Here is a 15000-nt window from a genome sequence, read left to right as displayed (position 1 = left end):
ATCAATTTCAACTTTATTTTTAAATGACTTGATGCATGCACACGCGCGCGCGCGCGCCGCCATTCATCTGCGCGCTTCCTTCTGATCGCGTATTTCAACGGTTTTCTTCACACTGAAGAAGACTTGGAAGGAAGCAGACTAACAACAATTTTTATAAAAGTGACGACACATTTAAAATTAAATTTGCAAGACATGTTTCGATCGTGCAACGACCATCTTCAGTTGAAAGTAGAATTAATTTGAAGTTACATTTGAATTTAACATCAATTTCTATATTGTTGCTGCTATCTAGACCTTTTGAATTTCAACTTTATTTTTAAATGACTTGATGCATGCACACGCGCGCGCGCGCGCGCGCCGTTATTCATCTGCGCGCTTCCTTCTGATCGCGTATTTCAACGGTTTTCTTCACACTGAAGAAGACTTGGAAGGAAGCAAAAAAAGTGACGACACATTTAAAATTAAATTTGCAAGACATGTTTCGATCGTGCAACGACCATCTTCAGTTGAAAGTAGAATTAATTTGAAGTTACATTTGAATTTATAATGTGCTAAACAAAGATAAATAACAACGTGAAATAAATTGGGAATCTAACAAAATAGCCAAAGGTAACAAAAAAGAGTGTACAATGGAACTTGTTGATTAGAACGAGAGAGTTAAAGTAACATGATTAGCATATTATAAATTCATAAAATTAACATAATTAGCATATTATAAATTCAAATGTAACTTCAAATTAATTCTACTTTCAACTGAAGATGGTCGTTGCACGACCGAAACATGTCTTGCAAATTTAATTTCAAATGTGTCGTCACTTTCATAAAAATTGAAGAAGATTTCTACACCCGAAACGTCTGTGATTTTTCAAATAGTGAGTTTGCTTCGCATATGTTTTGACTTGAAAACACCAAGAAATGGGCGTTTAAACTAAGAACCCTATTGCCAAAAATAACAAGACATTGACAATTTTGCTCTTAGAATAAAAATATGGCCATACCTGAAATCAACCACATTCGCACCTCTGATAACATCTCCAAACAAATCTTTCATTCGATCTTCTAACCAATATGCAAGTCTCTTGGATTCTTCGGATAATAGATTTTTGAGGCTCGCATTAAACTTATAGTCATTTAGTCTCAAAACAGCTTTGAGGTAAGTTGATTTATCATCTGAGAAAAACAAAAGATGCGAGATGCCGATCAGGGTTTTGTCATCATCATTATCGCTTTATGATAAGACAGAACGGATACCTCCTGAGAACAATCATCGATGTAGTTTCCAATTCTGCAAACAGAAAACGAGGAGTACAGAGAGGGGACCACCCAATCAAGGCCTTTAAATATGTAAATTTCAGTGAAGACACTCTTAGCTGAAATAGAAACGCTCTTACCCTCCCTCTCTGTTTCTATTCCCTCTAGATTATGCGTTACGCATAATGGTAATAGCTAAGTGGTTTACAATCGACTACAACCTCGTTCCAAAATAAGAGCCCTCCTTACTCTTGTCCAGCGGAACAAGAACGAGGGTATTGGGACGAGATCAACTCCTATTCGTACTCAGACTTCCAACCAAAGGTCCCCATATAAACATCGGCCGAACGACACCTTGTCTCATGTCAGAAAAAAATGAATGTGATGATCCGTTAATTCAGCAACTTGCCAATCACCTCATGCTAAAATTAGACAAACAAATATCCCTGATCGAGCGTCCGGTCTGGGGTCCGGATTCCTGTAATTTCTTAACTAAGTTGTTTATTAAATTTCTTAATCAATTTATTATTTTCTTACTTTGATAATTTTCCAATAATTGGTTTTAGAGGACGACTGCAACAGTAACTTGCTGATTTATGAGATGTTCGCAATAACCAAACGGTTGTAACGAAGAGGGAAAACATAGAATTTATCAAACTCTGGTTTATTTGTTCTTTTTGTCGGCCAAGCTAAAGATGGTGGAAACGAGCCTCCTCGCGTCCTTACTTAAGAAACGACCAACTTGTGAAAAGTCTTACTTAACAAAATATTTTTTTCAGTGTAAACACGATTTATTGGAGCCCGTGTTCAGCGAGAAAATAGCTAAAAAGACTACATGTATTTACTTCTTACTCAGCACATCAAGATGGGACTTAAATATGCAGCTGTACGTCACAAGAAAGTTTTGAATGCAAAGGGTCTTTTTGCAAAGTTTTACTTTTTGCCTAATCTCATTTATGATTCGGGGGTATTCTTTTGCATCTGAATGTCAATGCGGTTATTACAACACAGTCCCTTTCCAAAGTGGTCTCTGAAACGAAGTTTCTGAACTTTGAAAAGCGACATAAAATAAAGTGTTCTTCTTTCCTTCTTCTTATTCTTCATTTTTCCATCGCAAAGAAACTACGATACACAATGAAAAAGGCTGGCAAAAATACCTTTCATCTCAATTCTCGTCCTTAAAAAGTCGATTCCCATCCTGTTTGACGCCTGACATTCCACTTCTGACGTCATCTTTAACTTGAACGTCACAGTAGTGACGTAGGGAGCCATGATTGAGTGACCGCTATCTATTTTGTTGGCCTTCAATGCGTTAACAAGCAGAGTGACTTGAGGACGAGGGATGCCAGACACTTTGCATTCTAACGTCACCTCGGCGTCGTAGTGTGGTGATGTGTTCTCAAGCCTTCCAAAAGAAGTAATGTATGGCTTTTCTTCTACAAAAGCAAAATGATTAGAGTGTTCAGTTTTAATGACAGAAAAGATAGCTCCAAAAGTAAACAGAATCACCGAGTACATTGCTTTTAAGTAATGATCCGTGTAAGGTGGATAGCAATTTCCTTTGTTATGCGGCAACGAGGCTTTCCCCACATAGGAATGTTATCATTTTTACACAGAGAATGCATAAGCCTACAGGAAAGCCGTTAACGCAATAAAATTCATTTACAGCCCACTTTGAAATGGTGTTTTTTTGTGTTAAAAGATTTTGACCAATCACAAGAGTTGAAAACAAAAGCCAAGAAACGTTTACAATTTTACCTATTCCCCACATACGATTTCTGTGGAATTCATTTAAACTGAGACCAGATGAAAGATGGAAGATGGTTGGAAAGTAAGGATGAATATAATACTGCTTTTATGAAGTTTTGTTAACTTTTGCTGTTTAAGCCAATCAGAAGTAAGTACAGACAATACTTACTGTACAGACAACATGTTCGTTGCCGTTGTTGCTATCGTTCTTATCTGGACCGTTTCTTAAATAAAATCGTGTGGATCTGCACGATTTGCATGACCTCTCGAGAGTGGTCAGGGGCACCCAACAAGAATTTAGTTCACTTAAACATAGCATTGTTAAACGTATTTTAATATTTAAACGGTATATATAAGCATATTTTTATCCCTTAAAAGTTATCATGTGTTCGGATTCCCTAGATGAAAGTCTAGTGATACGAAAATTATAGGGATCAAAGCTTACCTTTTGGAAAACGCAGGCAGAAAAAAGGTTCCCGAAAATTCTAGGTGACGTTTTTAGGGTAAAAATCTGTTTAAGATGAGCAATTTTACCATGTTTTAGATGTTCGAAAATCCTAGGACAGGCAGGCAAGCAAGAAATTTTACAATAAATGTTCCGAACATTCTAGATCTCAAATCGTCTTCCGAACAGATATTTTCCGAAAATTAACGTTGGGTGCCCCTGAGTGGTTGAGGAAACAACAAACAAAGAACGAAACTGAAAAATGAAATGCATCGGTTTGTATACAGAGATTTACGCCATTGCATTTTGGGTGCATCAAATTCATCATTCGTTTCAAAGGGAATCTATAATGAAGCATTTGTGATGACAGGACGGCAGCCGGAAGTGGTGGGCTTTTCCATGTCACTTGCCTGCGCAGAGTGCGGGAGGAAGTGAACCACTCGCGAGTGCCCGCAATGGATGTGTTTTTAGACGACTCTCATGACAATCTCTCACGGCTTTGCAGCTTGCATGCCTAGCACTCCCACGCGTAACTTGTTGGCCACGAACGCTATGAGGATACCGCATTTATCAGCTGCCAAGTGTCTTAGAAATAATTTGTCTGAAAATAATTTTGTCCTACACTGATGTTAAAGGGTTTATAAATACCCAATATTGTTTTAGCCCGAAACATTTTCATGTTGTACTGATCAAAATTCCACAAATATTGTTTCATTTGGTTTAAACCTCACTTTAAAATAATTTTTTAAAGTTGGGAAAAATTGCTCATATTTGAAACATTACCGAGACAAAGAACTTTCAAAATGGGTTTGAGTTGAGAGGGATTTTTGACGACATCCCGGGATTTCCCTTGTTTTATTTTATTTATTTAATTCAATATTTATGCAGGGGTATCCAATTTAATTAGCAGAGCTAGTTTAAATGGAGCCTTGACAAAACACAAAAACAGAGACATTAAAACATTAAAAACTAGACAATCAATAAAGTTATAAAAGCAACATGTATCGCAGGCATTTACTGTTTAAGATGGCGCTTTCAATTTCTGACTTTAAATTCGCTAAGCGTCTCTACTTGTCTAATGTTCCTCGGAAAAGTGGTGTAGGTCCGAGTACCGTTTATTCCGAAGCTCCCTTGATATTTAGCAGTTTTTGCGAAGGGAGGGCGCAGCAAATCACGGCTTCTGGTGTTATAGCCATAGAAAAAAGTGCGCGTGCTCAAACTCTTAAAGTATGTACGACGGCGTTATTCCGTGAAGACATTTATGGACTAAAACGCATTTGAGATAATTTCTGCGTGTTTGTAGGCTGGGCCAGCCAAGTGTTGATTTTAACTCCTCAGCTCCGACAGACCGACCTTCAGTAATACATGCGGCACGTCTATTTAGCTAATCTATAGGTAAGCTTTGCTCCCAGCCCCACAACTGTCCCATACAGGCGAACAGTAATTGAACAGTGGCAAGACTATAGTATTGAAGAGTATTTGGCAAGTTGGCTTGGGGAGACCCTTACGCGCTCTACGCAGAACAGCTAATCTAGACAAGAACTTGATCTTGTTACCAATATATTCTACGTGGTCCTTCCAAGATAGAGTGTTGGACCCCAAGCTATTTGATATTTAAACTTGGTAACCCTTTTTAAACGCGTGTTACTGATTTCTATAACTACAATCATGGACAAAAGTGTTGGGAAGGTAACTTCAGTTTACATATACCCCCCTCCCCCATTTCAATGTTGGATTTTCCAAGGGAAAAAAATGTTGACTTTTTTTACCTGAAGAACTCCAAAATTGAATATGGGGGAGGGGGGCCACAAGAGCATGGTATATCCCAAATACTTCAGCCAATAGTTAGAAAAATCGAATTCGGTGTGAAGTGAGCTGATGCCCGCAACCTTCCCAACAACTTTTGACCACGATCGTAGATCATCATCCTAAAAATGACGTCACTTGCCCCACTCGGTCATGCAACTTTGAAAATTAAAAAAGAGAAGTTTCAACCAAATGAAAAACGTATTGTAGTATCTTACTCCGTTGAGTGTAATACCAAGATTTTTTTCCTGGCCCAGACAACATTGGAGTTGAAGGCACTTTTAAGGAATTGGAAAAGATATTCACTTCCAGTTGTTGCTCATGCCGCGAAAATGCCTTTACTTTTACTGCTCATTACAGGTTCAGTAACTTCAACACTTACCAACACTTTGACAGTTATCTCCCATCTGAGTGGCGAAACACCCTGTCACTGCTACAAAACAAAATTATCTTTACTTTAGTGGCATGTCAAACACACTCAACCTCTAGCCGTCGTCCTTAGAAGGCGGATACTGAGCTGGTAAAAATGCGTCAGTAATTACTTCTCTATTAGTTTATAAACGCATGCGACACGCGTACGATGAAATGGTCTTGTCATCTGTGTGCTTTATACCCGAACGTCAATACAAAGACATCGTAATAAGGGTTATAGAGGGACGTCAAATCCAGCATTGAGAATATGTGATTTCCAATAAACTGAGTTGTTTTCATGAAAATGAATTTCGAACGAAGAGACGCAATAAAACACAAGTCAAACCTTTTTCACACACGTATGCGCTGTGTGCGTTTGCACAGTCGCCAGTTATCCATCGTCCGTATGTTAACGTTCTAGAAGACATGCGCGTGCAGAGGTCGTGGCCAGGAATGGGCGGCTGTCTGGTATCCCAGAAAGAGAAGTTGCCAATCTGAGATCCATCAGTCCAAACAAAGTCACTTGATCCTGCATTCTGCCGCAGACCAATCCAAATGTCGAAAGGCTGATGAGTGCCCAGATTGTAGACAAAATTGTGTACATCTTGGCTCGTAATCTTGGCAAGATCGGCTCCAAATTCGCCACTGCAACGGTCTTTAGCGTCCTGCCATCTGTGGTTTTCATTGAAGTACTTATAGCAAGAAGACAAGTACTTATTCCAGCCAGTTTCACAGGCTGAAAAGAAAAAATGGAAAACGCAATAAGTTAATCATTTACGTCAATTATTGAACTGTGGTAAATAACATGTGTCTGTTTGGATGAACTAGTTAAATTTACTGGTCTTTCGCAAAAATAAATAAAACAATAAACAAAAATTAAAAACAGATCGCAATTTAACTATGTTTTTGTGATTTTTTAGCATTTTCCTGTTAGTGTGCAAAGATAAATATCAAGGATTAGTGCAAAGTTGATTCGGCTTTCATTTCTTGGCTTGTTGGTTCTCTACTCTGGTCCGAGCGGTTTTTCTTCGGGTACTCCGGTTTTCCCTTGCCCTCGAAAACCAATGAAGGGTTACGTTTTTGCAAACGTTGGTCGTGTAGCACTTATATTTCAACAGAATTAACTATTGGAGGGTAATGTGAAGTGCTAGTTTTCTACCCATGTTTACCATGTGAGCGTTAGCCCTACTAATGGAATTGGGCCCACACATGGACAGAGAAAAACTCTGATATTTCTGTTGAAATATAAGCGCTACACGGTTAACGTTTGCAAAAACGTAACCCTTCCTTGTACTTGTACATATTCATTGCCGTGAAATTGTCATCTCCAATTCCCACGGCCCACTCAGTTCTATCTGACCTTGTACTCAGTCGGTAGAGCAGCGGTGATCTAAGCCGAAGGTCGTGGGTTCATTTCCCACTCTGGTCAGAGTTTTTCTCTGTCCATGTGTGGGCCAAATTCCATTAGTAGGGCTAACCGCTCACATGGGTAGAAAACCAGCACTTCACATTACCCTCCAATAGTTAATTCTCTCGAAAACCAATGTTTGACTTGCTTTGAGACAATCATGATAGGTGTAATTTTAAATCTATGTGCAGTATCCCCAATTAGAGCACCAGCACTAGAAGATTGGCACTTGAAAAGAGTCCATCATCATTCATCATTTCATTCAAACCCTTACATCTTACACACAGTACATTCAATTTCGACAGAATAATCTGCAACACAATCCGCTCTTCCGTTACACACTTCCGCAAAAGGAATACAATAATCCGATGGACAACGGTATTCCTCTCGTTTACACCTCCCTCCGTTTAACAACCGACAAGATGTCTCATCGCTGCCATCACCGCGCAGTCGATGAATGTATCGCAAACAAAAGATTGCGGAATGCAGTTTTGGTTCAGGCAGCGAAAATTGCCGGTTTCGATGTACGGACTGCAGTCAGTTTCATCACTTCCGTCTTGGCAGTCGTTTACAAGGTTGCATTTCCAGTGGTTCGAGATACAATGCCCATTGCTACAGCTGAACGTGAGTTGTCACAAGACAGAAAGCCTTGAAATTTGAATCATTTTCGGATACCTGAGCTAGATGCAGATATGATTGCCAAATAACGAGTAAAGGTGATTTTCAACCAATCGTCAGAGGCATAGATAACAATCATTATGGCAAAATAAATAAACGATGGATTGTTTTCGTCCACTGACAACTGAGCGGAAATACATGACAGCGATGACGAAAAGTACATACTACACAGCAAGCCGTCATATTGGTTTTCTGCAACAGAAGAAGCATTGGTATAAAAGTACAGTCGTTTTCATCTAAGCATGGCCACGTGACGGGAAAACATGTTTTTTGAAGTTTGCGTTTGGGAGTCGTTCAGCAAACTTTTGTGCACGATAGTTCGAAAGTATTTGAAGCATATTTTATCAGGTCAGGGTCAATTTCTTTGAGAAAGTCTTCAATATCCAGTCTTGCCACCAATGATTGAGGACAAAACCTTTTCACGTTTGCAGCCAATTAGAGCACGTTTTCCCGTCACGTGTCCACGCTTGGATGAATCGACAGTAGAATTCAGTTCGGCCAAGAGAAAATGAGGGGACAGAGAGGGAGGCCCAAGGCGTTGGCCGGGATATGTTATGTCCGCGAAAGTTATTTTTAGACGAGCGGAAGTCTTTGTTTTAGGGAAAGTCTGTCTTCCAAGACGTCCGCATGCAGACTTGCTTCGCTCTCAGGTTCTTAGTGAAAAGAGAAAATGATGGCGCACGTGGAAGGCTAATGAATATATATTTTCTTTCAAACATCGGACCGAGGTTGGCCTGCATGCGAACGTCTCGGAAGACTTCCGCTCGTCTAAAAATAACTTTCGTGGACATGACATATCCCAAGGGCTGGACCGGGAGCCTCCTTCTCTGTCCCTTCATTTTCTCTTGGTTCGGCCAAAGCTACCAACATAGCCACTGTTTCAAAATGGGCCAACTTTGTATCCCATCATCGCCTAATTGCATCCACTCTAACGATAGGACTAACGTTATCGTTAACTTCTCTTCAAAAAGATTACGTTGCCTTCTAGTCCCAGTTGATCATATAAAATGTCAGTTCAAAAGGTATGCATAATAAATCGAAAAACCTACCGGGCACCGCTCTTCTTGTTCGAAGATGATCACCTTTTCCTGCAGAAGAAATCATAACGACGAGCTGTTGTCAAGTGCACTGAACGCCACAGCTGCCGAGAGGGATTAACACTTACACCCCTTTCCGGGCAAGCGAACAATACGTATTACAAAAAAAGTTTCTTCTGTTCATTAGAAGCAACCCCCAACAGGCTGTATACTATGGAATACGTAGAACGGATAACTAGACCGGACATAGACCTCCCCCTTAAGCTCTAATCTGCAGAATTGGAGCTTGTCAAGGACATTTCGTATTGTAGCGTAACATGCTCAATTATCTCATTTGTATAATGCGTGACTGAGCAGTGGTTGAAGAAACCTAACCCCTTGCGCCCAGGCTCGGGAGAAAAAGGAACGAAAGCCTAGGTTTGAGGCTGTCTGCAAGACTTAAAGTAATGAAATAAACAAAAGAAAATAAGGATTTCAAATTAGAAATATGGAAATCTCCTGAAAGGGCTTCACTTCTCACGAATTCTGACCAGTTAAAACCGTGAAGCTTTTAACAAAAGCACGAGAGAGATTCTCCTCATCGTATTCGTGGCATTTGTCCCGTAGTGTACTCCGATCTCAAATTTTAATACAGAATTCCTTTTACCTCTTATCTCAACTGAATTATGGTTATTTCCCATCACAAAATTTGATTCCAGGCAGTCGGACTTGATGGTGATAGAAGACCTCGCATTCCTTAAGGTGTTCTCGTCGCATCTCAAAGGATTGTCTGAGAGGTCTCTATAAAGCAACATAGAAAGATTCACTTTCTGAAGGAACGTGCGATATCTGTTATTACGTCACAGTTGCATGAATGCATGAATTAACTTATCCCGAATTAATGCGGGATATAGGAATATAAGATAACTAGATCTCTGAAAACAATCATTCCAACTAGGTTTCCAGTGTTCGCATCTAGGAGAGAATACAGAATATTGGCATCGGCAACGATTGCGAGTACGAGAACAAGTGTAACTTTTTTTACTCGTTCGCGAAGTCGTGCTCTACGCATTTATGTAATATCAGCTCCAGTCTGCAGAACACTACACTAGTTCTTTTATAAAATATTAGCATTTTAAGCTTCTTTTAAGGCTTGAAAACTGCCCAATTTATGTACCCAACACTTGAGAATTGTTAGTATATGATTATTACAGCTTTAAAGTATAACAAAATGTTCTACATCAAACGCACTTTTTTTTGACAAACTCGTACTTACCGCTACGACTTTTCGATGTAAAGTCGTCGCAGACCAACTTGCAGGGACGAGTTGAACACACCGGGCTGCGCAGAACGGTTGCGCAATGATAAAAATCCCGGAACGCGTACTCGAAGTCGCACTCGTTGTCGATGCTAATATTCTCTAATGTGAGTTATGAGGGCGAATCCCTATATCCCATGATAATCACTTGGAATCTGCAAAGGTTATTTTAATCTGTTGTTCCCATGACTCCGTGGGATCTACTTTCACACCAACTTACAAATGAGGGGTCTTCCTAGATATACAGCTATTAACAGATCTGAGAGAATTTTCATCGGAATTGCGGTACATGTTGCCTCTGTTTACTCCTAGCCACTGGCTATGCTACCTTGATTCATCTGATTCAACTGTGTTGTATGACTGACTTAATGATGCTGCGAGCGAGGTAACAGTTTACTTTCCACAAGGTAGTGATCATTTACATTTTTTATAAATAAACTACATATCCATCGTTAGAGTAACTGATTCTATTCCACGATGAAATGATATATGAAAATGATCATATATTGAACTGCGGATATGAAATCAAGGGAAACTATGATCCTCGCAATTATGAACGCAATTTTTCCAATAGCGTGGAGATGCCTGAAAAATTCGGGCATTCAAAGGGATTTGAACCCGTGACCTTGCGATACCCGTGCGACGCTCTAACCAACAGAGCTATGAAGCCACTGACGTTGAGAGCTGGTTATTTGTGGGTTGTAATGTTCCCTTGAGAGACCTGAAATCACGAAAACTGGAAATCACTTTTGTTAGATGTGGTGACTATGATCGCAACTTACCCCGATTTTTTTGTATACAAAAATGATTTTGTTTAGATAACATTTCACTCGAATTTCATTTTCCGGCAAAACACCGTTTTGTACATCTGGGGTCGCACAGTAGACTAGGTCATGTCAAACAACGCGTAACCGCTTTTTACCATTCCCGCTTTGCCTCTCGTCTTCTTCGAATGCAATGGGCGAAGACGTTTTACTGGAAGTGCTTAAGCAAGGGTTGCATGCGTATGGTGAGCTGAAGACTGTTTTACCTGTTACCCCGCTTTTGGTTAATATCTTAAAAGCTTTTTTGACATTTTGTGACATTTTGGTGAGGTCTAGAGCTCGCCAATTTTAAGTGGTGGCATCTTTAAACATTTGGTGCATTCTGCTCAATTTTTAAATTTTGGAGAGAACGGTCGCACCACCAAACATTATATGCTGAAAGATTTTTTTTGGGAAACAAACAACTTTTTGCACTAGTGCGACCTGGCCCTTAGATTCGGTTTTTCGTATTCTTAGAGACAATTTAAGAACAATCATTGGATTGTTGGTTTTCATCTTCCAACAACGTTTTCATGAGTAACTAAGTCAAATTCTACTGGATTGTTTTCCTTATATATCGCGTATTAGAAAAAGAATTTAATTGAGCTTTCAAACCTTGAAAAAATGCTAAGTCATCAAATTAGTTTTTAAGAGCTAGGTTTTCCGAAACCATGTTATTAAGTTTCGTAGAGGCATCGTTAATTATACCGTTATCCTGGCAGCAACTGTTAGAGAAATATCAAAACGTTTCTCTACTGACAGGATCACGGATAGTGTTGCAATTTTTTTTTTCCTTGGAAACCCACGATTACCTGTGGAAAACCCTTTCGAGCCTCTTCAATTTCACAAATTCTCGAAAAAGCCGTTGGGTTAGGTTTACTACATATGTTTACTAAAGTTATAAATCAAATCACACCAGAATACAATACGAAGGTAACAAAAATTTCTGAAAACGGGTGAACTGTATATATGATCTGCTACAAGTATCCAAACTTAACGTGTCGGAAAAAGCTTTGACGATTTATACGATCCTTATAACTTACAAGCTAAACCCTAAATTTCATATTATAAAACGGAAAGCAAATTAAGGAACGATTAGCCAGTGATCTAGCGTCGATATCATCCAAACTGGGCCGGTAGCTTTTGCATTGTTCTTAATTGTGCGATTTTCTTTCTTTTGCATCCATAAGCTTGCTGGCAAGTTAAGAGAACAGGAGAACCTATGGATCATAAACGGATCATTTGTGTCTCCAACTACTTGTCACGTGGAATAACTCGACTTCTCCCTTATGCTTTTTTCACCACTATTAGACAGCCGGCATGTATACTGAACTTCACCAAAAAAAAATGTCAACGGTACGCAAAATGCAACTCAAAACTTACATATATTGTGTTTTCTCGGGAAGTTGTGATGGTAGAGATCGCAAATTTCGTCCACTGCAATCAGCTATAAGACCAAGATTTGGATCTTCATAGCATTGACAGACTTCACCGCAGGAAAACGCTACGCCGGCCGTCTCACCAGTAGCGACACTACTAAGCAGAGAATAAATTACCAGACAAGAAAGAGGAAACATCTCAGCCAGTCTCGTCTTGCAGGTGAAGAGGTCTCTAGGATGAAAGAAAACCTTTCTGTTGGTATATTAACTAACCAAACAAATTTTAGACGCACTCTCGAGTCACCCGGTGGAGCTCAACGGAAAATGACGTAAATGAGAAAACTAAATGTAAGTTAAAATATCGATAGACCTTTGTTTTGATGGTACCCAAATAGATCTCGATAGGATTTCTTTCAAAATGACATCGATATCGGCCATTGTCTTTCGAGCCATTAACCCGCACCGACTTGGGACTCATGATTGAAAAAGCGTAACTCCGATATCATCATCGTCTTTTTGTTAAGAACTTTGAATTACGATAAAAACGCTTACGTATACCTGTGTTTCCCGTGGTTAGGCTCAAATGATTCGTTTTTCTTGGAAACAACTTGTTTTAGGAGCTAACAGGTTACTAACGATTTTCCTTCTTTGAAGAAAATGTTTATTGTTGATGTCCGAATATATTAGCACTGTCCATTGTTTATATACAAAATATACATGTAATCATGTCAATCATATGTAAATGACTGCCGTCTAAACATTTCTCAATAAAGTAATTTATTATTTTACACCCATTGAACATTCATAATCGGAACTGAATAATTCTACAATTTTAAAATAACCAGCCGGCCGGATTGGTCACCCGAGAGGCTAGATTCGGCTGATAATGGGATGAATAAAAATCTCGATCAGTCCAATAGCTTTTTGGATGCCTGGGGAAGAATTTAGGTCAGCTAAAAATTATACTCCACTTCTACCGATATTAAGGCTGTTTTCCCAAAGCCACAATGATCTCAGTGTTCAATTTCAAAATAGCAACGGAGTGTGAAATAAGTTAAAATATCAACTGTTTGTTTGTACTCGGCGGTTCCCTCTTAGACTGCTGAAAATTTTAATAAATCCACGCGAGTTTTGCTGGAAAAATAACGCTTGCGACCTCAGGATTTTCCTTAATGAACCAGTTTTCAATCGGTGAGCAAGTTTCTCAGAATGCATCAAAATGCTGGTCAAAAAAAAGGAGCTGTCGGAGTCGTAAGTATAGTCAGAGCTTCACTGTCAAAATCCCTTGTCAAGTACCATGTTTCTAAACGATGCTTCACTAAGTAATGACGAGTCACTAGTTATCTTTTGAAACAGACCACGGAAATGAAACACGGAGAGGAAACGTTGCGTGTTTTCTTACACATTACTACATGAGAATTTACAAGAGAATTAGTGTTTTTATGAGGAAAAACGTAGATACGCCTTCAAGCGTTGTGTGGGCAGACACTGTAGCGGTCTGGTATTAATAATAGGTGTCGGCATTCCAATATCATGCCCACGCACGAGGTACTGCCTCGTCTAAAGACTTTCATTTTTGGTTTTTGTTGGTTTCAACCTAAAATTCTTTTCCGACTGCTCCTTCGCCGAATAACTGGCTGATTTATGTTTGATATTTTCTGCGGCCTGTTCTTTATACGTGCATGATAGAACGAAGAGTTCAACATTACTGACAAAGTAAAAATAAGGGAAATCGGCGGAGAAGGGTAATGTCATTACACAATGCGTAACTTACGAACTAAACATGAACTTTTGAATATCTTTCGTTTAGCTATCCAAAAGACGAAGCATTCAAAACTTTTGATGCCTTTGAAATTTATCATTAACAAAATAGGACGTTCTTGGTTATGTCAAATGAAGAAGGTGTTAAGCAACTTGAAAAATGTATCGGGTTAAAACGGTTAAAATGCCTGATAAATGGTACAAAGGGAAGGTTAATTTTTTTGTGACAGATAACGTGAGAGCAAATGCATTATTCTTGTAGCTGCACAGTGCATTCTGGTCGAAAGCACGATGACAGTAAGGCAAAATAATCGAGATTTTGCATGGTATATTCATTTTAAACTCTTGCAATTGTTATCATTGCGGCACACTCGTTTCGCTCGCTCCGTAAACAATAATGGTGTGCTTTTTCATCTAAGAGATTGGCCGAATTTATAATAGAGACGGACGCCTCAGAAGAATTATCCTTCTAAGAGGGATATTTCGTATGCGATTTGTCTAGATATAAATCTGGTGTTTAGAGGAATTAAGGACCAAAATTCGTCTTCAGCTGATTCTTCTGTTTGCGCGTCACAGTCTCACAGATCATTGCTGACAGGCGCATCAATCGAAGACGGATTTTGGTCCCTAATTCTTCTAAACACCGGATTTAATATCTATATAGACGAAGTGTAAACGAAATGGATAATTCGTCTGGGACGAGTTATTCGTAAATGGATCAATCAAAAAATGCATCCACAATTGGCCGAATTTATACTAGAGACGAATAATACGTGCCGTAAGTACCCTGCGAGCAGTTGGTTTCTCCTACGCTTCCCGCGGGGTGTACGTGCAGGGATGTTGCCCGAGCATAAGTGAAGCACTGCCATACCCGTACTAAAATTTTATGGCGTGCTAAAGGCTTCGTTTTATTCTCTTTGTAAATGACAACTCGTAAATAAGGGAAGTAATGGGAACTTTATTTAAATGTCTGGT

The 15000-nt window shown here is 39.3% G+C and overlaps 1 protein-coding gene and 1 long non-coding RNA gene across 2 annotated transcripts in view; both read right to left on the bottom strand.

Moving 5' to 3' along the window:
* Window positions 1–8852, bottom strand: part of LOC137991718 (uncharacterized) — a 17637-nt gene extending 8785 nt beyond the window's left edge. The window contains exons 1-5 of the mRNA XM_068836753.1: window positions 8798–8852; window positions 6009–6398; window positions 5634–5684; window positions 2409–2687; window positions 999–1170 (exon numbers count right to left, since the gene is read on the bottom strand). Coding sequence (XP_068692854.1) covers window positions 999–1170; window positions 2409–2687; window positions 5634–5684; window positions 6009–6398; window positions 8798–8852 — 947 coding nt within the window. The remainder of the gene's footprint in view (window positions 1–998; window positions 1171–2408; window positions 2688–5633; window positions 5685–6008; window positions 6399–8797) is intronic.
* Window positions 8853–9426: 574 nt separating this feature from the next.
* LOC137993238 (uncharacterized) lies at window positions 9427–12889 on the bottom strand. The gene is made up of 3 exons (XR_011121836.1): window positions 12823–12889; window positions 12269–12496; window positions 9427–9565 (listed from the first exon to the last, which is right to left on the bottom strand). It is a non-coding gene; the product is annotated as an uncharacterized lncRNA (long non-coding RNA).
* Between the last annotated feature and the right edge of the window lie 2111 nt (window positions 12890–15000).

This window comes from Montipora foliosa, chromosome 2 (assembly GCF_036669935.1).
Source record: "Montipora foliosa isolate CH-2021 chromosome 2, ASM3666993v2, whole genome shotgun sequence".
NCBI classification, from domain to species: Eukaryota; Metazoa; Cnidaria; class Anthozoa; order Scleractinia; family Acroporidae; genus Montipora; species Montipora foliosa.
This window is presented reverse-complemented; position numbering and strand designations above follow the sequence as displayed.